This window comes from Nycticebus coucang, chromosome 6, assembly GCF_027406575.1.
Source record: "Nycticebus coucang isolate mNycCou1 chromosome 6, mNycCou1.pri, whole genome shotgun sequence".
Classification (NCBI taxonomy): domain Eukaryota; kingdom Metazoa; phylum Chordata; class Mammalia; order Primates; family Lorisidae; genus Nycticebus; species Nycticebus coucang.
This window is the reverse complement of record NC_069785.1, coordinates 77,191,640-77,211,952: the sequence shown is the minus strand read 5'-3', so window position 1 is coordinate 77,211,952 and position 20,313 is coordinate 77,191,640. Positions and strand designations below refer to the sequence as shown.

The 20,313-nt window shown below is 45.3% G+C and overlaps 1 protein-coding gene across 3 annotated transcripts; it reads left to right on the top strand.

Moving 5' to 3' along the window:
* The first annotated feature begins 692 nt into the window (after positions 1-692).
* UBL7 (ubiquitin like 7) lies at positions 693-17,122 on the top strand. 3 transcript variants are annotated; one of them, XM_053594467.1, is made up of 11 exons: positions 693-776; positions 2,949-3,161; positions 3,948-4,067; positions 9,044-9,126; positions 10,161-10,245; positions 11,075-11,132; positions 12,104-12,237; positions 12,497-12,546; positions 12,801-12,968; positions 13,533-13,655; positions 16,870-17,122. In XM_053594467.1, exons 2-11 carry the CDS (start codon positions 2,978-2,980, stop codon positions 17,005-17,007), a joined length of 1,143 nt encoding a protein of 380 aa, XP_053450442.1. In that variant the 5' UTR covers positions 693-776; positions 2,949-2,977; the 3' UTR covers positions 17,008-17,122. The 3 variants fall into 3 exon arrangements, with proteins under 3 accessions (XP_053450442.1, XP_053450444.1, XP_053450443.1); XM_053594469.1 differs by having other exon boundaries at positions 696-726; XM_053594468.1 differs by having other exon boundaries at positions 721-811.
* Positions 17,123-20,313: the final 3,191 nt, after the last annotated feature.

Sequence of the window (20,313 nt, the reverse complement as noted above, 5' to 3'; positions counted from 1 at the left end):
AAAAAAGCAGTTTCTCTATGAGAGTTCAGTGGAAAATCCCCTCCCCAAACTGATTCTGTGAATGAGTATTCGAGGAACCCCACTACTGCATGTTGAAGGCGTACTAGGAACTTCATTTAGTAACTCTCACGGACCCAGCTTTTGCAAGGGTTCCTGGTACACCTCCATAGGTAGGTCCGCCTCGAGAAGTCAGTGGTGAAGAAGCGCACAAGAGACTGACTTCATCCGAGGGCAACCGTTTTATGAGGACTGGGTACCGCTGGGGCGTATTTGAAGAGGCCGCTTAGGAAAGGCCACTTCTGGAGGGGGATCCGGGGTCCACCAGCCTCCAGCAGAGGGCATTCCTACAACCTAGCAGAACCGACGGACTTCAAAGGTTTCTCAGGACAGCGCGGGAATCACATAGCTTCTTTTGTTTTTTGTTTAATTTATTTATTTTTATTTTTTATGTTTATCACTTTTGAAAAGCCCACACTAGGCTTTCTCTTGCAACTTGCAGTCCCGAAGATTCAGAGGCAATAGAGCTCTGCCCAGCGAAAACACGAAGAAACCTCGCGCTGGAAGATTTCAAACCCACCAAGAGCTACGCCCTTCCCGGAACCGGAAGCTTTGCGACTAGCGCCCCTTGCTGGCCGACTGGTCTTTTATAAGGGGGCGGGGCCGCAGGGGGAACTTCAACTTCCAGAATGCAGCGCGGAGCTTCCGGTTTCCGGCGAGCGGGCCAGAGTGAGTGTTTACACCGGCGGCTCTGCGGCCGGGTTCCTTCCGCGGGACGGGTGAGGGCGCTGGGCCCCGGGCAGCGTGACTCGAAGTGTGTTGATAGTTAACTAGTCCCGCGGGAGCGGTGGGGTTGTCAACAGATAGTGCCCCTGCGCCAGTACTAGCTATCTATGACCTTGGGCCAGTGACTTTACATTTCTGAGTCTTGGTTCCCTCATCTATGAAATGTGAATGATAATGTCTGCTTCAGGAAACATTTGTGAGGATTAAGTGAGATACGGTATATTTAAAAGACTGTTGCGGCCCAGCCAGATTCATCTGCCCGCTGTCCAAGAGAAAGCCTGTATTCAGAGACCGCAGGGTTTACAGCAGAGAAACTTTGTTCTGCATAGCACTAAGCAAGGAGAACTGAGCAATTTGTCAAGTCCGCCTCCCCAAGAATTAGGGAGACATGATTTTTAAAGACAGTTTGGTGGGCATAGGATTAGGCAGTCAGGGTCTGTTAATTGACTGGTTACAGGGTAGAGGCATCAGACCTTTGTTAGGGGCTGATGTGTAGGTGGGTCAGTTACTGGAATGCAAGGCCTTGGGTGAAGGGTCCAAGAGTAGTTGAGTCAGTTTCTTCTGCTGAATGGGTCATTCAGTCTTCTGGAATGCAGGATCTGGAAAAAGCTTCAAAACTACCCCTAGGTTCTGAACAGGTGATGTTATTTGCTGTGAAGAGTTAAGAATCCTTGCAGCTACCAGCTGTGCCCTCTAGAGTAGCAAACAAGGGAACAGTGACTGATTATTGTCATTATTTTAGCTAACTAAGCCTGTTCCTTAACAGAGTTTATCATTTTAGCGGGGCCTGTTCGTTCACAGAGTTTTGGGGCCCTTACTCTAGTTCTCTCTCACCTTGCACCACCTCCCCCATCAATCTGTAAGGGTGGTTTCAAGACCTTTTCCTTCCCCAGTCTTAAACTTGGAGGAGAAGGTACCTTGAGTAGGTCAGCTAGGCACCGTCACAGCTTTTTTTCCCCCCTCTTCCCTAATGAGTTCTCTTTGGAAGCAATAATGATGACTACTATATTTAATAAGAACTTGTCTTGTCTTTGCAAGATTCTTCCACATTCAGAGTGTCTGATTTATTTTCTGGGCATTCATAAATGCCAGGCAGGGGGACAACAAAGGTGAAAAATTTGTTTTCAGGGGACTTCAGGAGTTGAGTTGGATGGAGGAAGGGCCTGAGAAGTAGATATTTGCCTGAAGGAGATATGGGAATAACAGAGGAAAGAGAGGGGAAAGAGGTGGCTGAATTTGGGTTGATCTTGGTAGTAGTTTGTCAAGAGGTGAAAAAGCGAAGGGAAATTAGCAGATGAACAGAGGTGTAAAAAGGGGGAGAGCTTTGTTCTGAATGGAGGCTTAATGGGGTATGTTTACATGTTCTGGGGGCTCTGTTGGGTAGGGCTCTTCTGGAGGGAAGCTGGCAGGGGGCCAGAATGTTAGTGATTTTGTAAGCAAGGCTATGAAGTTTAGATCTAACTCATGGTTTGGAGCCACTGGAGAAGGTCTAAGCAGAGAAGTAACTTCATCAGATCTGTGTTTTAGAATGATGAGTTAGGTGACAGTGTAGATCAGGTGTCCTCAAACTTTTTAAACAGGGGGCCAATTCGCTGTCCCTCAGACTGTTGGAGGGCCGGACTATAGTTAAAAAAAAAAAAACAACTATGAACAAATTCCTATGCACACTGCACATATCTTATTTTGAAGTAAAAAGCAAAACAGGAACAAATACAATTCATACCGCCTCATGTGGCCTGCGGACTGCAGTTTGAGGACCCCTGGTGTAGATCTTTGATATGGAGAGACAAGGGGCAGAGAATTTGTAATAAAGCTGTTATAATAGTTCAAGCAAAAGTAGATGAAGAAAATTGTGAATAAGGAGTGGCAAGAAAATGGTAAATAAGGGAAAATTTGATATCTCATTTGAGTAGCGCAAGATTCCTACTAGGTTGGATCTTGTTTTTATGTCCATTTTAAAGATGCAGACACTGGGGCCTAGAGAGCTATCATCACAGAATGAGTAAAGAGAGGACCCCAGATTCTAGTTCTGGTCTCCTGATTCTGCCTGCTCTGCTTCTTTAACAGTATTATGCTGATTTGTCTGTCATTTAGCCCTTTGGTAGCTGGGGGTGGATTAGGGTGGTGGTCTGTACTTTAAGCACTGAGGCTTTGTTCTTTTACAGGGAAAAAGAGAGAGCGCGAAAGAGAGAGGATGTCTCTCTCAGACTGGCACCTGGCGGTGAAGCTGGCTGACCAGCCACTGGCTCCAAAGTCTATTCTTCGGTTGCCAGAGACGGAACTGGGAGAATACTCACTAGGGGGGTATAGTATTTCATTTCTGAAGCAGCTTATTGCTGGCAAACTCCAGGAGTCTGTACCAGACCCTGAGCTGATTGGTGAGTCTCTCTGGACTGAGATTGGTTTGCTGCTCTGATCTCTTTTGGGGGAGGTTACTTGTGGAATTACAAGAGTAAATTAAGGGCTTGGGATTTTTGTTAACACTCCAGGGAATTGAGTGTTAACAAAAATCCCAAATAGAAACACAAATCATATGATAAAACTATTGATTGCTGTTTTAGTCATGTGTTATGCAGAACTACTTTATCACAAAATTCTTTAACTATGACATTGTTGAATTCTTTCTATGAAAGAAATAATCTGGGGTGGGCTAAGGAAGGAGGGGTCAGTCAGGGGAGGCTCTTCAGTATATGGTATTTGAGATGGATTTAAGGGATGATTAGAAGGATTTTAGTTTGGTTGATTAGAGCAAGGCAGTTAAAAAAAAAATGAAGGTGGCAGAGGTAGTCCAGGTGGAGAAAGTAGGAACTTAAATATAATAAAGGGTAATTTATAATAGCTAAAGAATCTGACTGACAGAGAGGTGTTTTTAGTCATACCTGGATTGGGTTAATCCTTTTTTGTTGTTGCATTTTTCCATTTATTTAAACAAGAAGTCTCTACGTTGTTAAGCTCCAGAGCCTTTCTGCAGATAGATTGTGTATAAATCCATTTTATGAGTTTGTACTTGCTGACAATTATTGTTAAAATGTACTTACTATATAGTATCTTTGAAAGCATATCATTCTCCAGCTATCTGTCCAATGAAAATAAAGTTCTCAGGGGACAGAAATCATCCAAATTATTTTGAGAAGCAAAATATAAATGGACAATTCTTTTTGTAGATCTGATCTACTGTGGCCGGAAGCTAAAAGATGATCAGACCCTTGACTTCTATGGCATTCAGCCTGGGTCCACCGTTCATGTTCTGCGCAAGTCCTGGCCTGAGCCTGATCAGAAACCTGGTGAGTGAGGGGTGGCCCTTAGTCGGCAGAGTTTCTGTAGTATCTATAAAGAAAGAGTCTGTGTATTTTTAAGGCACAGGCCTGACTATAGACTAAAGGGGTGATTTACTGAGCTGATGATAGGGGATGTCTTTATGACATACTGATGAGACCATATTGATAATCAGGGGCATATGCCCATCCCACCCTATACATGCCCAATTTTGTCTGATAAGCAGGGTCCAGTTTTGACTTTCTTGCTGCCAACACCAGTAACAGGGAGATTTGCTTCTCTACTTTCTACATTATTTAGCCACTGTTTTCTAACAGAGTGGGGAGTGTGTCTACTTAAACCCCTTTAGGTTAACTGTTTCTCAGTGAACTTTGTATCCTTTCGTTGTTTTTGTTCTCATTAGAAAAAAAGCTGGGAATTTCTGGCACTTCTCTAATGGTGCATTTTGTTCTCTTGTTAACAAATCTTCTTGCAAACTGCCTCAGGTGGTGATTTGTTCAATCAGCTAACTACTCCTGCTATACTGGTAATTTATTTCCCTGAAAATATTCGAACAGTATTAAAATAGCTCTTGGAGAAATTATACAAAGCTTCAAATGCCTTTTAGATTTATTAATAGAAGGTACTGCTTAGAATTCGTAATTTAAATTTTGCATTTGTGTTTTAAAAGTCTCTCCAAGGATAAAGATATGCTGTATAACACAGAATAGCTTTGTTAAACTGGCAGATTTACATATTTTTATAATGTTTGTGATTGCTGTTACTAGTTATCAGCTTGAAATTTACCTTCTTTTTAATTCTAAATGTTGAGAAAAACATCTTCTTTTGTACCCTAATGGGAAGTGAGAAAGAGAAAGGGACCCCTTGACGTCTGGGGAGGTTCCTTGGCATTCATAGTTAGGCCTTGGAGTCCTTTTGTAGAATGTGAACAATTGTACAGATCACCAGCATCAGACAAGGCCACTTTGAGGCCATCATGGATGAAGACAGAAACAAGATCTTTATCATTTCTAAGCAGACAAAAACCTGAGCGTTGTCCAAACCATCAGAGTGACCAAACATCCCTCTATCTTGGCTGATAAGAGTGACTGCTGCTGCTTTAATAATTATAGCTTTCACCTTGTTCTACTTTTCCTTCCTTATAGATAAGAATTATTAAGATACCCAATTATAGAATCACCCCAACATCCTGACAGCATCCAGCTTCTTTAAACTTCCCTCCAAATCATCTCAGTGCCTGTAGCTCAGTGGCTAGGGCACCAGGTGGGGCTGGTGGGTTCAAACCCGGGCCAGCTAAACAACAATGATAACTGCAACAAAAAATAGCCAGGTGTTGTGGTAGGCACCTACAGTCCTAGCTAGTGGGAGGCTGAGGCAGGAGAATTGGTTGAGCTAGGAGTTTGAGGTTGCTGTGAGCTGTAATGCCATGGCACTCTACTGAGGGTGATGTAGTGAGACTCACCAAAAAAAAAAAAACTTTCCCCAAATCACCCAGCCAAAGCCCAAATCCTATACTGAATCCTTTTTAATATCTTATTGAGACAGCCCATGATTCCCTATGGCGTGCCTTCTCTCTGGACTGAACATAAGCCCAACTTATTCAAATACAAGTCCTTTGGCTAGAGAGCAATTGCCAGAAGGAAAATGACATTTGTGGCTTCTGTGAGCCAGGTTTTTTTCCCTTTTATACCTCATTTAATCATTACAGGGGCTCTGCAGGGTAGGTAATAGCATTAACATATCTTAGAGGAAGAAAAAGGGTTAGGAATGTATTTATTCAAGGTCAACAGCTTAGGAGGTTAATGCAAGAGCTGGGATGTGGACCTACGTTTTCTTGGCTCAAGAGCCCATGTTCTTTCTCCTGGGCTGGCTGCTTTCCACTTCCAAAGGATGAACTTAGCTCAGAGATGCTGCAGAGACAACCATTACTCTTAGTTGATTAGATACTAAGATTCCTTTTCATTTTTTGCCTGGAGATTTATTTTTGAAAGAAATGGGCTTTTTATTGGGAGGTGAAAATAAACTTTTATATCTGTGGAGAAATTGTTTTGTGACAATATTTTAGATATTTTCTCCTTGAGTGCTTTTCTTTCCAAAGGAAATACATTTCTTATTCTCCCACTAGATTAGAGCCTACAGGAGGAGAACCCATTAATCCCTCCTTCCCTACCTGGATCCCTTTGGTGGTTTTTATGGGGACTTACAAATCCCTTTAGGACCTCAGGTTAGCTTGCCGTTTGAACCAGAATTTGTACCCCAACCTCTGGCCACAAAGAATGACTGTTCCTTCAGAGCACCACGTTCTTTTATTCTCTCATGTCTTTGCACATGTTCTCACTTAGGCTTGAAATAACCTTCACCCCCCAGTAAACATCTGCTCTACCTTTGACACCACTCTCAAATGGTGTCCTCTAGGAGACAGCTGTGTGTCCTCGTCCTCCGTCTCACTGATAGCTGTCTGCCTTTCTTCTCCTAGCATCCTAGCTTGGATCCACATCTCTGCTGAGGTCCTCAACATGGTATTTTGTAATTGTGTATTTGATGTAGTATCATTTCTTCTACTGCTGTAAGAGTTCCTTGATGGCAAGGCTTTTCATTTTTCACATTTCTGTGCCTTGCCCAAAGCCAGGACAGTGTAAATGCTTAGTACGCATCTGTTGAATAAATTAGGTAATTTACTTAAGGTAAATATTTTTTGAAAGAGACAAATTGTAATCAGAAGTATAGGTATGGATATGGCTGTCCTACTGAACCCCAGGGGTGCTGTTCACCTTGCTTTGGGAGTGGTGCCCCTGGAGTTGGGCAATATACAGTGTGCACCTTCAAGGTAGTGGGTCCTAGATGAGGGTAACCACATTTTGAAGGGTGACCTAGGGTGAATTTCCTACCTATCCCCTCCTATTACCCGTATTTCTTCACCTGTAAATGGGCTGATGTCCTAAATAGTAGGGTAACCAGTAAAACTAAGACAATTGCTAAACTTTCTTATATGTTTGAATGTTTGAACTTTCTCATGTGTTTGAGTGTCCAAAGATCACTTGCATGTGCTCAGAATTTTGTTGAGAGTTTTAGAAGTACAGTGTATTTTCTTGGTCTTTCTTATTTTTTTAAGAAGCAAAATACTGAAAGAAAATATCAAAGTGATAATAATTTCGCTGATCCTATTACCCTGGTTTTTCTGTTGTCCCCTCTAGCCTTGGACCAGGGGCACATGGACACATTTTATGTAGTTTTGCCAGAGAATGCATATACTTCGTGTTCTGTTTCTCTCTCTTAACAATGTGTCAGCAAGTTCTATATTGTTAAGATGGCTTATGGTGCACTTGTTTTATTTTTTAAGATCTGTATATCTATTTTATTTCCATTAGAAAAATATTATCTATATAATACTTTGGTCCGCTTTCTTCTCTTTGACCTCTACCATTCAAATTTAAATAATTTTTCTCAAGTAAAAAAATAATTACCTGGTATGAGAATTAAATATTTCACATCATTAAATTACTTTGAATTAGGTGTGCTCTTGATTATTTCTCAGGAACAATAACTCATTTTTTCTACCTGTTATTTTTCTTTTACTTATTTGAATAAATAATGAGTATCTCTTTCCTACATTCAGTAATAGGAATGTAGATAAGTTAATTTGTCACATCAGTAACTGGATTCATTATCTAATCTTCAATTCATGTTCAGCTACCCCTATTACATGGTTTTTCAATAATAACCAGATATTTTAGTCAAAATATCAGCAATTGGAAATATTGAGATGTTAAGATACTACATCAATTATAAAAATTAAGATGTTAAGAGATTGTTTCATTTGTAAAAATTAAGACGTTAAAAATTCCAGCCGAAACAAACATGGGGCCCACTTATGGTCATCCTGTTGTGAGAGGTCCTTGGATAGCTACTGCTTCAGTTTCAATTGCGCGTACTTTGGGCAAAGCAACAACCTGGTAAGCAGCTCCCACAGGAAAACTACTCTTGAAATACTGTTTGTAGATTTCATTGACAGTATTGAAATCAGTTATGTCAGCCAGCAAAATAGTTTTCTTGCCACGTTAGGGAAACAGCCTATATTTTTCAGCATCTCACCCATGTTATTTTTTTTTTTCCTTTTTGAGACAGAGTCTCATTCTGTCACCCTGGGTAGAGTGTCGTGGCATCATCATAGCTCACTACAACCTCAAACTCTTGGGCTCAAGTGATCTTCTTGCCTCAGCCTCCCAAGTAGCTGGGACTAGAGGCACCCACCACAACGTCCAGCTGCATTTTTTGTTTTTAGTAGCGATGGAGGTCTCACTCTTGCTCATGCTGGTCTCTAATTCCTGAGCTCAAGCGATTTACCCACCTTGGCCTTCCGGAGTGCTAGGATTACAGGCATGAGTCATGGCACTCGGCCTCACCTATGTTTTTAAGAGCTTATTAGCTCCTTCTGCTACCCCTCCTGGCACAAGCTGTTCACTTGAATGGTGCGTGTCTATCTGTCCTGAAATGTAAATGGTCCTGTTGGCAAACACAGCTTGACTGTAGGGACTAGTGGCCCCTGGTGATTTTGCAGCGCTGAGCACCTTTTAATCAAGGACAGCATGGCTAACCCTTCTCTCTTGTGGGTCCTCTGGGAGAAAGAACTCCAACAGCAGCCCTCACTTCTTAGCCTACTCAGCTCATTTATTGTAAATCGTTGTGTAAAAGTCTACTGGGTTGGTTAAAATATAGGAAGTCTGGAATTCAGACTTCAGAGCAGTTTCTTTCATGTAGTGAGATTCTTCTCTGCTGGAACTTGAATTTGTTTATCTGTGGAAGATACTTATAAGAGTGTGGAGTTTTCACATCTGTGGCACAAATGGGTTTTTATGAATGGCTACTCACATTCTTACGCAGGGAGCCTGTATACCAGGCCATACCTGGGCACATGTTAAAATGATGTTGCCATGTAGGGACAGGGCTTGAGCTGTGGGGTAACTCTGAGTGTCTTGTTCCCTAGAACCCGTGGACAAAGTGGCTGCCATGAGGGAGTTTCGGGTGCTGCACACTGCCCTGCACAGCAGCTCTTCCTACAGGGAGGCGGTGAGTGTATGCCACAGCCCCAGCCAGGACTGTGGCAAAGGGTGTAAATACAGGCAAGGGCTGTGGAGTAGGAGCTAGAAGCCTGTTGCCATGGCAACCAGAAGTTCCTTGGGGAGTTTTTGCCATGTCTGTGGGCCTCGGTAGATCTCTCTCTTTCCCCAAAGAGCCTGTATCCATCAGGCTTTTTATTTATTTATTTATTATTATTTTTTAAATTTTTATTTATCTTTTTTTTTGAGACAGAGCCTCAAGCCGTCGCCCTGGGTAGAGTGCTATGGTGTCACAGCTCACAGCAACCTCCAACTCCTGGGCTTGACAGGTGCCCGCCACAATGCCTGGTTATTTTTTGGTTGTAGTTGTCATTGTTGTTTGGCAGGCCTCTGGTGTATGTGGCTGGCGCCTTAGCTGCTTGAGCTATAGACGCCGAGCCTCCATCAGGCTTTTTAATGATAATGATACAGCCTCTCCTGATACTGACTTCATGGAATGATTTTGTTGATAGCCAAAGGATCTACATATTGTTTCAGTTTGGCCTTATTCTTTAACTTTGGATGAACTGCCTGCCTACCACCCTTTTACCTGAATGTCCTCATTGGGGAAATAGGCTGATGTCTTTGTATAGGAGAGTTGACAGGCAAAATACATCTGTGAATTTCCTAATGTATATGAATGTGAAATAGTAGTTGTATAGAGATTGAAAAGGACTTTTGGGGCCTAGAGAAACCTTTGTTATTGGGCTTCTAATGAGAGCTTTTATTTTGGAAGCGTTAGAGCTGTAGATAGAGGATGGGACCACAGAGATTGAAGGTTTATTGTAGTCTTGCTTTTTTCTTTTCTTTTTTTTAATTGTTTGTTTTCCCTCCAGTAAGCCAAGATCTCAGAGCAAAAGAGGTTCATCTGTTTCTGGGGTTATTGTTCCATTGTGGTGTTATATGTGTAAGCACTTAGTGGGAGTATGTCCTTCAGCGGAGTGTGGGTATTTGATGAGTGCATTGAGCTGGTTGGAGTGCTCAGCTTCCCTATTTCTCCTGCAGGTCTTTAAGATGCTTAGCAATAAGGAGTCTTTGGATCAGATCATTGTGGCCACCCCAGGCCTCAGCAGTGACCCCATTGCTCTTGGTAAGTGCAGGACTAGATTTGAGAAAATATTAGTTGTTGGAAAAGGAGATACCAGGAGAAGGCAATTACCCTAAAGAGACTTGACTATCTTCTGAAGAATCACTGGTCTTATGGGAAGAGGGAGAGTCATCAAGATGTGTTTGACATACCCAGCCCTCTGAGAGCTCTCAGTCCCACAGAGAGGTAATGGCCTAACATCATAAATGAAGGCACAAGGATGCCAAATGAGGGCAATAGTTAGTCCATATCCCAGCAATCAGGGAAGATGTTCTGTATGCCTTGATAAATAAGGGAGGAACCCAGAGGAGAAAGAGACCAGCATATTGTTACTCAGTATGTGATTTAAGTGCAAGGGGGAGGGGAGAAAAGGGACTGTCCCATTGAAACACGAAAGAACACTCGGGTTGTGTGGCTTGGTGTTTCGCTTCTTCTATTCGTGAGGGCTGATTTATGGTCCTGTGTCCCTGCTGTTGAGCCTGTTGCTCTGATACCTAAAGCATTTTCTGTTTTTTTTTTTGAGACAGTCTTACTATGTTGACCTTGGTAGAGTGCTGTGGCGTCACAGCTCACAGCAACCTCAAACTCTTAGGCTTAAGAGATTCTCTCTTTCCAAGTAGCTGGGACTACAGGTGGCTGCCACAACGCCTGGCTTTTTTTTGTTGCAGTTGTCATTGTTGTTTAGCTGGTCCGGCCGGGTTCGAACCCGCCAGCCTCTGTATATGTGGCTAGTGCCGTCACCACTGTGCTACGGGTGCCAAGCCCTAGCATTTTCTCCCTCCTGGATCTGGCAAGATTTCTATTGTCTGACGTGACTCCTGTTCTCTTTCAGGGGTTCTCCAGGACAAGGATCTCTTCTCTGTCTTTGCTGATCCCAACATGCTTGATACGTAAGTATAACTGTTATAGTAGAGAGTCCCTTATTTCTCCACACATGGTCAGAACAGAAACCTAATTGTCACCCTGGCTGGAATCTGTTCTTGGAGACTATCTACAGTGTATCGCCAGATCTGTCTTCTCATAACATTTGGAGGTGAGAAGGGGCAAGGGCAGGGACATAGGAAGAATGTCAGGAGGAAATGGAATTCTGAGGGAGAGGGCTCTGCCTATCAGACTCAGTTTAGCTTTCATTCTGTAGATTTTAGGGAGCTGAGGAAAGGAGAGGCAGGTATCCATAAACTGTTAGGGCTGGAAGGGACATGTTCTCTTATTTTCTTTTTTTTTTTTTTTTTTTGTAGAGACAGAGTCTCACTTTATGGCCCTCGGTAGAGTGCCATGGCATCACACAGCTCATAGCAACCTCCAACTCCTGGGCTTAAGTGATTCTCTTGCCTCAGCCTCCCGAGTAGCTGGGACTACAGGCGCCTGCCACAACGCCCAGCTGTTTTTTGGTTACATTTCAGCCGGGGCCGGGTTAGAACCCGCCACCCTCGGTATATGGGTCTGGCGCCTTACCGACTGAGCCACAGGCGCCGCCCCTCTTATTTTCTAAGTGAAGAGAGAGAATGGTCCCACCCTGAGAAGAGAAGGGCCCTGTCTAAGGTTGCCTAGTGTAGGGGTGATGACAAGTGGACCAGAGGTTGAACCCCAAGCCTACCAGGCTGTATCTTCCCTATCATGCCTTGCCTGAGGAGAAGGTAAAGTATCCCTAGGAGATCTAGGAACTGAAGGCCTTGCTGCTGTTGCTTGGGGCAGATCCACAGGAGGATTGGGCTTCCTGGGGGAAAATGCTGAAGACTGAGGAACTTGAGGGCAGGCACAGGTGCCTCCCTTGTTGTGAAGGGGCACCCAGAACTCCTGTTGTGGCTGAGGGTACTCTTTCCTTCTTAGTCACCCCTGGGTCTCTTCCTACCTGTCCTAGATTGGTGCCTGCACACCCGGCCCTGGTCAATGCCATCATCCTGGTTCTACACTCGGTAGCAGGCAGTGCCCCGATGCCAGGGGCTGACTCGTCTTCCCGGAACATGCCCTCTGGCTCGTACCGGGATATGCCAGGTGAGCCCCAGGGGAGTGTAAAGTAGGCCCTTGGGAGCTGGCAGTGGCCCAGGGATTTGCTTTACTCAGCAGCTATGTATAGTATCAGCAGAGGGCGTTCCTTGGGAACTCTCGGTTTGAGTCAGGAAGTGCATCTGTCCTGTAATTTTCCAAGGGGAGAGATAAAAATATGAATTTGGAGAGTAACTTGAGCTGAGATTCTGGAGCTGCGCCTGTGCCTTTCTGTTCTTCCTCCTGAAATCTGTTCACCCTCCTCCAGGTGGCTTCCTGTTTGAAGGGCTTTCAGATGATGAGGATGACTTTCACCCAGTAAGTGGCCTCCCTGCCTGCCATTTAGGGGAGGTGGTGGTAGGTATGAGCTGCTCTTGGCTCCTGGCAAACCCAGGTTGGGAGGTGGTCATAGGCCCTTAGGGAGCCAAGACCATGTCAGGCTGTTGCTTTTTCTAGATTCCTGTCTGAATTTGGGAGCTTAGTCTTCCTGAGAACTGTTTCTGGAGCAGGGTGGGGTTCATTTGAGAATTTCACAGTGCCCTGCTCTGATTCCTTGTGCCTCCTTTCTCCAGAGCACCCGTTCCACGCCCTCTAGCAGCACACCCAGCTCCCGCCCAGCCTCTCTTGGGTACAGTGGTGCTGCTGGGCCCCGGCCAATAACCCAGAGTGAGCTGGCCACTGCCCTGGCCCTGGCCAGTACTCCGGAGAGTAGCTCTCACACGCCGACTCCTGGTACCCAGGTATGGACAGAGGGCTGGGAAGACCAAAACTGGGTTCCCCAGGGAGAAGCTCCCTAACAGTAGGATAGCTTTGCCTTTGCTAGCCCTGGTGCTAGAATTGGCTTGAGCTGAACCCTGGATCGCTGGTGGGGATTCTTACTACAGCTTGGGTGACTTCCACCTCACTTGCTATAAGGGATCAGAGGTCCAGGGTTTAGCACAGTCCTGATTGATTTCTCCTCATAGTTTAGAAGAACGTCCTCTCACACAATGTGCCCTTCCTCACTCCTGACAGGGAGCAGACATCACTGACTTAAAGCATGTCTGGTGATAAATCGTTCTAGCTTTCAAGACCATTTCTCACAGTGCTAGGGTCCTAGGCTGGGTCAGGGCCCTCCAAGCAGAAGAGAATAAAATCTTCCCTACCTACATAGGTACCTTTGTGTGGTTATCTCATGGCAGGCCCCTGTTGGGAGGCAGTAGTTGGCCACCCCCAGGAGCACTGTGGGTGATATGACAACATGGATGTCTACTCTGAGATTGTGATGGCTCTGAGGTTGGCATTGACCACTGATTTTTCTCTAGGGCCATTCCTCAGGGACTTCGCCAATGTCCTCTGGCGTACAGTCAGGGACACCCATCACCAACGATCTCTTCAGCCAAGCCCTACAGCATGCCCTGCAGGCCTCTGGGCAGCCCAGCCTTCAGGTCAGTCTTCCTGTGTCCTGGTTTCCGTGAGGCTTCCTTGTTATTTTGAATGCCGAGCCTTTTTCTGTTCTCGGCATGCTTAACCCTCGGAACAGCTAGAGCATGGCAGTGACAGGTGAGGAGTGTTTCTAGCAAGGGCACACTCTTACAGTGGTCCCTGTGGTCTTCTCCTCCTGTTCCAGTGACTGTGGCCTGACTTCCCTGACCACCTGCCTTAGATAATCATTTTGGTTTTAATCATTTAGCATTGAGCAGGCACATACCAGGCCTGGGTTTGGTACTGGGGCTAGCGAGAAGCAGGTTCTTATCCATGCTGTGGAGGGGCACCAGCCAGGTACTGAACTGTGGAGCAGCAAGGGGGAAAGCCCTTGACATGGGGTCCTAGATGAGGCAAAACTTTTTGAGGGTGTTTAAGCTGATTGTCAAAGAATTCGTTAGAGGTTAGAGAGGTGGGGATGCGGGTGATTTCTAGGCAGAGGCAACTCTGAGGTCTGTGTTGCATATCAAAACTACAAGGCTTAAGAACAAAAAGTGAGCTGAAATAACTCAATTGGGAGAGCATTAGACTGAAGATCAAAACTACAAGGCTAGAATAGAATATTCAAGGGGTCTTGAATACCAACCTAGAAGGATTAGACTTGATCTTCAAGTTAGGGAGCCATAGGTGCTTTAAGGAGCAGAAAGGTCACCCTAGCAGCTGAGTGGGAGACTGAAGGGCTCAGCGGCATTTTGTCAGGAATGAGCTGTTTGCTTCATGCCTATTTCCCTTCTCTCAGTAAACCTGTGGGGGGAGCCTCCATCCTGGAACTTGTCTGAGGTCATAACCCTCAGACAAAATCATAAAAACAGGGTCAAAACAGGTCATCCAAAAGCTCCAGTGGTTTTCACTACTTTATGTGGCCCTTGTAGACAGTGAGGGGAGCAGGACATGTGAACTTGTCTTCTCCGTTCTCTCACATTCCTTAGCTAGAGGCTGGTTTACTTTGTTCCCCAGCTCGAGAGCTTTGCTGGCTCTACCTGGCCTGTAAAATGAATCTGAGCTCATATGTGTGGGGGTTTGTAAAACCCTCTGCATTCTCTGAGTTTGCATTTTGTCCCCTTTGCATTGCCCTTTTCCCCGTGTGGACGTGTTGTCTTCTGTAAGTTACTTACTTCCCTCCTGTCATGAAATAGATTAATGAAGCTATGAAAACATTAGAAGAAAATGTGGATGACTTTCTTTAAATTTTTATACATACATAGTAGAGGAGGCCTTTCATGGCTAAAACTCAAAATCTGGGAGCCATTAAGTAAAAGAGTTACACATCTTAAGTTTGTAAAAGTGAAAATTTCTATGTGGCAAACCAAACAAAAAAAGAGAAGCAAAGTTAACAATCCAGTGGTAAAAAAAATCTGTAACACATATCACATAAAGGTCAAAAATCTCTCTGTTGTGTAGAGATTTAGAAATTTAAGACAAATGCAGCCAGTCCCTGGGTTATGAATGAGGTAGGTTCTGTAGGTTTGTTCTTAAATGGAATTTGTGTGTAAGTTGGAACAGGTACATTTTACCTATTACCTGTAATAGCTCCCATTCATAAGTATAAGTCGGATATTTGTAACTCAGGGACTTACTGTAATATCCTGTTTATAAGTGTGAGTTGTACTTAAATCAGATGTTTGTAACTCAGGGAATGCTAGAATCCAATAAAAAAATGGGGAAAAGGGCGGCGCCTGTGGCTCAGTCGGTAGGGCGCCGGCCCCATATACCGAGGGTGGCGGGTTCAAACCCGGCCCCGGCCAAACTGTAACCAAAAAATAGCCGGGCGTTGTGGCGGGCGCCTGTAGTCCCAGCTGCTCGGGAGGCTGAGGCAAGAGAATTGCTTAAGCCCAGGAGTTGGAGGTTGCTGTGAGCTGTGTGAGGCCACGGCACTCTACCGAGGGCCATAAAGTGAGACTCTGTCTCTACAAAAAAAAAAAAAAAAAAAATGGGGAAAAGAGGGGGCGGCACCTGTGGCTCAGTCGGTAAGGCGCCGGCCCCATATACCGTTCAAACCCGGCCCCGGCCGAACTGCAACAAAAAAATAGCTGGGCGTTGTGGCGGGCGCCTGTAGTCCCAGCTACTCGGGAGGCTGAGGCAAGAGAATCGCTTAAGCCCAGGAGTTGGAGGTTGCTGTGAGCTGTGTGATGCCACGGCACTCTACCCAGGGCCATAAAGTGAGACTCTGTCTCTACAAAAAAAAAAAAAAAATGGGGAAAAGATATGAACTATTCACTGAAAAGGAAGTACATGCCCTTGAACCCATGTCATTCCTAAGAATCTTCTTTCTAGGAATTTATCCTAGAGATGTAGAAAATGACATTTGTACGGAGTCAGTCATAGCAGCATTATTTGTAATAATTATCTCGTAATGGCAGATAAGAAATAGCCCAGTCATGGTACATTACAGGACTTACATGGGTTGGAATATTGTAAATTATTAAAAAGTGTTTTAATATACCTGCCCAGAAAGATACTGAGGATAGACTGATAATGTTAAAAAAATTTTTTTAGGAAAGGATGTAGAACAGGGGTATAAGAAAAGGGTAAATGTAAGAATGTATATTTATATTTCCTCAGAAAATAAAATCGGTTATGTAGGGTAGGGATGGGAGTGGGTGAGAGTTAGACTTCACTGCATATCATGTTAAAAAAAAACAAAACAAAAATTAGCCAGGTGTGGTGGTGTGTACCTGTAGTCCCAGCTACTCTGGAGGCCAAGGTTGGAGTATTATTTGAGCCCAGGAGTTTAAGGATGCAGTGAACTGTGATGATGCCATTACACCCTAGCCCAGGCAACAGAGTTCTGTTTCTAAAAACAAAAAAAAGAAAAAAGAAACCAAACAAAACTAGTTTTAAATTTTATTCCTCTATCCTCATTTATTTTTATGTGTGTGTGTACATATAGCAGGAGAAAGAAAGTAATTTAGTCTTTTGGAATTTAGACACTGAGTAATATGTGCTTTCTCTTTTTATCCTTATGCTAAGAATTTCCTTTTTTAATCATAAAACTGAATTTGTTCTCTTCACTCTCACGCCTATCTTTTAGTCTTCCTAGAAGCCCCGTGTTCATGGAACTTAACATCAGCGACCTTGGTGTAGGACTGCACTTTTCCTTCTCCCGAAAGCACAGACCTTGTTAATTTTCATTAGGATCCCAGCTAACGGCTTCTGCCTGCTTCTGTCTTTCCACAGAGCCAGTGGCAGCCCCAACTGCAGCAGCTGCGTGACATGGGCATCCAGGATGATGAGCTGAGCCTGAGGGCCCTGCAGGCCACCGGGGGGGACATCCAGGCAGCCCTGGAGCTCATCTTTGCTGGAGGAGCCCCATGAATCTCCTGTTCTTCCTGAGCCTCCCGAGCACATTGTAGAGGCTGCATCTCATGGGAGGCACTTAGGAAGGTGCCTCCATCTCTCCCCTCCCCAATATACCTGATGTTCAACTCTCCTACTTTGTTCAGTGCTTGGTTTTCTGGCTGATCTGAGGTGGTGGAGACAGTGGGACAAGTAAGGTGTGTGGGTCTTGGTGCTCTGGCATCAGGGAGCAGGGCTGGCCACTGGGTCTGGTCCTTGGGTGGAAGATTTTAGATCCATATCATGGATGCTGTGTGATACCAATGTTCACCTTTGGGAGAAGTTTCCAGTGGTAGCCTGGACCCTTGGGTGGGGCATGGCAGCCTTGGGACATGCCCAAGGCTAGGGCAGGGCTGCTGTGCAGTCTTCAGAGTGGCTGCTGGGTTATAGCTATGGCCAGAAGAGTCTCACGCTTCTTAGCTGTCCACAGTCTAAGGAGTGGCTGGGTGGACTTTCAGGGGGAGCACATGAGGGCAGCCTGCCTTCTACATCACTCTTTCCAAAGACTTCCAGAAAATTCCTTGTCTCTCCCCAGCTTACTCTCACCAAGCATTTTTTGACACCTATTCTGTAATGATGCCAGAATCCAGATCTCAGAGCTTGGCCAGGAGGCAGGACCCTTTTCTCTGTCCTGAAGATGTAAATACAAGAGTAGTTAAATAACAATACTAACCAACACTGACATGAACAGAGCTCAGCTTTAATACTGCAGAGGGCACCAACCCCCAGCTGCTGCTCCATCTGCCGGTGCTCCTTCCCCTTGGCATGGTCTTCCTTTCGGCATCACATACATATACCAGTTGAAAAAGTGTGTTTCATGTGCTTTGAAGTCTTTGTAAGGAAAACACTCCTTCATTTTTTGTTTATTTGGAACCTAACTTGGGTAGGAAGGAGTTGAGAGGGCTGTTTGTGCCCTGTGCCTTGGCAGATGTTACATCCCACCATTCCCAGTCATGGTCATTTAGCTTCCACTTGTCTCCTCCTGGGACATATGGTTCACCACTCAGGGACAGCCTATTCTATCCTTTAACTGCTCCCCAGAGCATTTGCTCCTTAGCCCCCTTTTTGCCCTACGGGACTACTGAGAACAAGCCTGCTCCTCTTCTACATTAGCAGGACTAGAGTTACTTACCGATAGTGGTGGTGAGTGACTTACTTGCCCCTTTGACGTGTCCTGGTTTGGGTTTCCAGCATATCCTCTTCTTTGGATGACTTCTAGTTTATTAGTGTTGCCCTTAAAGGGAGGTACTCAGAAGGGCCTGGGCAGCACATTGTCCTTTGCTACCTCCGCCGGAAAGTAGGATAAATATCTGCATTTCCCTCTCAATCGTGGGATTAATATTGAGAGGTGTTTGCTTTGGCAGAAAAGTCTCAGAACTCTCCAAATCAGAGAGTCAGATTTGTATTTGTATTTGTATTCTTGTGTCCTGGTCCCTTTGTGCCTCAGTGGTCTGCCTGGAGCCCAGCTGCCTCTTTGTGGTTGGGAGCAAAGACCAGGAAGCTTTGTCTTTGAACCTAATGATTCTTGCTTGTTTGTGGTGGAAACAAAGGCCAGTCCCATCCTCATGGATATGTGTTGGTCAAATGGGCTGACACAGCCCTTCGGGTCCCCATAATACTGCCTGCCCAGGGCTGGTTTCCGTTCTGTGGGAACTCTCCCCTGCCTCCAAGGACTGCCTTCAAAGGCACTGGGGTTCCTGAATTTCTCCACACCATTTATGCTGTGCAACATTTGGGTCACCCTGCCCTATCCGAGGAACCAACCCCCAATGCTGGTTATAGTACTTCCCAGAATTGAAGCACCCCCATGGTTTCCCCTTCCCTTCTTTGTCAACTCTTTCCTCCTGGGCTTGGCAAGTTGGCTTTGCTTCCTCTGGCCATGTTTCTAATAGTGTATGTTGGGTCTGATAAGTGTCCCCACTGAGCCTGGGGTTTTCCATGGGCCAAGGAGTCCTTCTTCATCATTGTCCCTTTCACCCTTCCAACAAACATTGAGCCTTTGCTCTGTGCCGGCTAAACATGATGGTGTCCTTGCTCTCAGCTCTGTCGTTGGTAAGGCAGACAGACTCAAGCCTGATAAGAACTGGGCCAGGCAAGTCCAGGGGCTGTGAGGGCTCATAGGCTCATAGGCTAATAGATAGGGGAGCTAACTTAGGCTACGTTAGGGTGGAAGGAGCTTTTTGAAGAAAGTGGCATCTAAGCTGAGTATTGGGGAGAAAATATGGCTCCTATGGCCTTGTCAGGGTGTGGGGTGATGACACCTGGACCAGAGGTGCAGGGTTGGGTAGGCAGGGGGCTAGATCATATTAAGTCATTTAAGGAGTTTAGGCTTACCTCAAGGGCAGGCAATAAGGGAGTCTTAGAATTTTATTCAGGGGAGAGAGAGTCAGATTTGTATTTTAGAAAGGTTTCTCTGGCAGCTGTGTAGTGAATAGATCCGAGGTGGGGTGGGCAAGCCTGAGGGGGAGCAGGGAGGAAGGGGTGGCAGTGATCCATTTAGGACAGGTAGTGGGCTGACCTGGCAGTGTGCCGTTGGGGAAGGAGAGGATTAGGCAGAGAGAGACTTTAGGGGTTACAATTAAAATCAGATCTTTGGGAAAGGTGAGTATACAATTGAACACATGGGGACACCAGGGTTCACAGGGGTGAGATCACTTGTTACAGCTTCATAGTTAGGAGGTAGACAGGCCTAGAAATTCAGGTCTGTCTTAGTCCGAAGCTGGTTCCCTTCCTCCCACTGCCCATGGTTTCTGAAGTGTGGAAGGATGGGAGGTGATGAGGGCTCAGATCCAGCTGAGGACCTGGGCTTTATCCTGAAGCCAAAGAACGCCCCTGGGGTGGTTTCAGCAGGGCAGTGGGAACCAAATATGTATGTGAGATAATCTGACAGCTGTGTGGAGGCTGGATTTGTGGGAAGTGAGACAAGGGGTGGGCGACCAGCTAGGAGGCTGACTGGAGCCTCCAGATGGGATATGGTGGGGGCCTCCACTAGAGCTGTAGCAGGGGGTGCTGTGAGGTGTGAAGGACAGATCAGCTCTGGGTGCTATGAGAGCAGGTGGATGGGGGTATGAAAAGAATGAAGGAACTTAAGTGAGGACTTGAATGGGGTGCATGGGACAGCCAGGTGGGGATGTCTTATAGACTCATCTCTGGGCTGAGATGGTGGTCAGGAAGTTCTAAGTTGATGGCTTGTGTCATGTGAGAACGTAACAGCATTTCAGGGAAAGGTAGAGGAAAAGTGGATACCTACTAAGGAGTTGGGCTTTATAGGGAAGGTGACTACAG

Coding starts and splice junctions, on each gene's coding strand:
- UBL7 (XM_053594467.1), top strand. CDS start 2,978: ATGTCTCTCTCAGACTGGCACCTGGCGGTGAAGCTGGCTGACCAGCCA. Junction 9,127..10,160: donor GCTCTTCCTACAGGGAGGCG/GTGAGTGTATGC, acceptor TTTCTCCTGCAG/GTCTTTAAGATGCTTAGCAA. Junction 12,238..12,496: donor CTCGTACCGGGATATGCCAG/GTGAGCCCCAGG, acceptor ACCCTCCTCCAG/GTGGCTTCCTGTTTGAAGGG.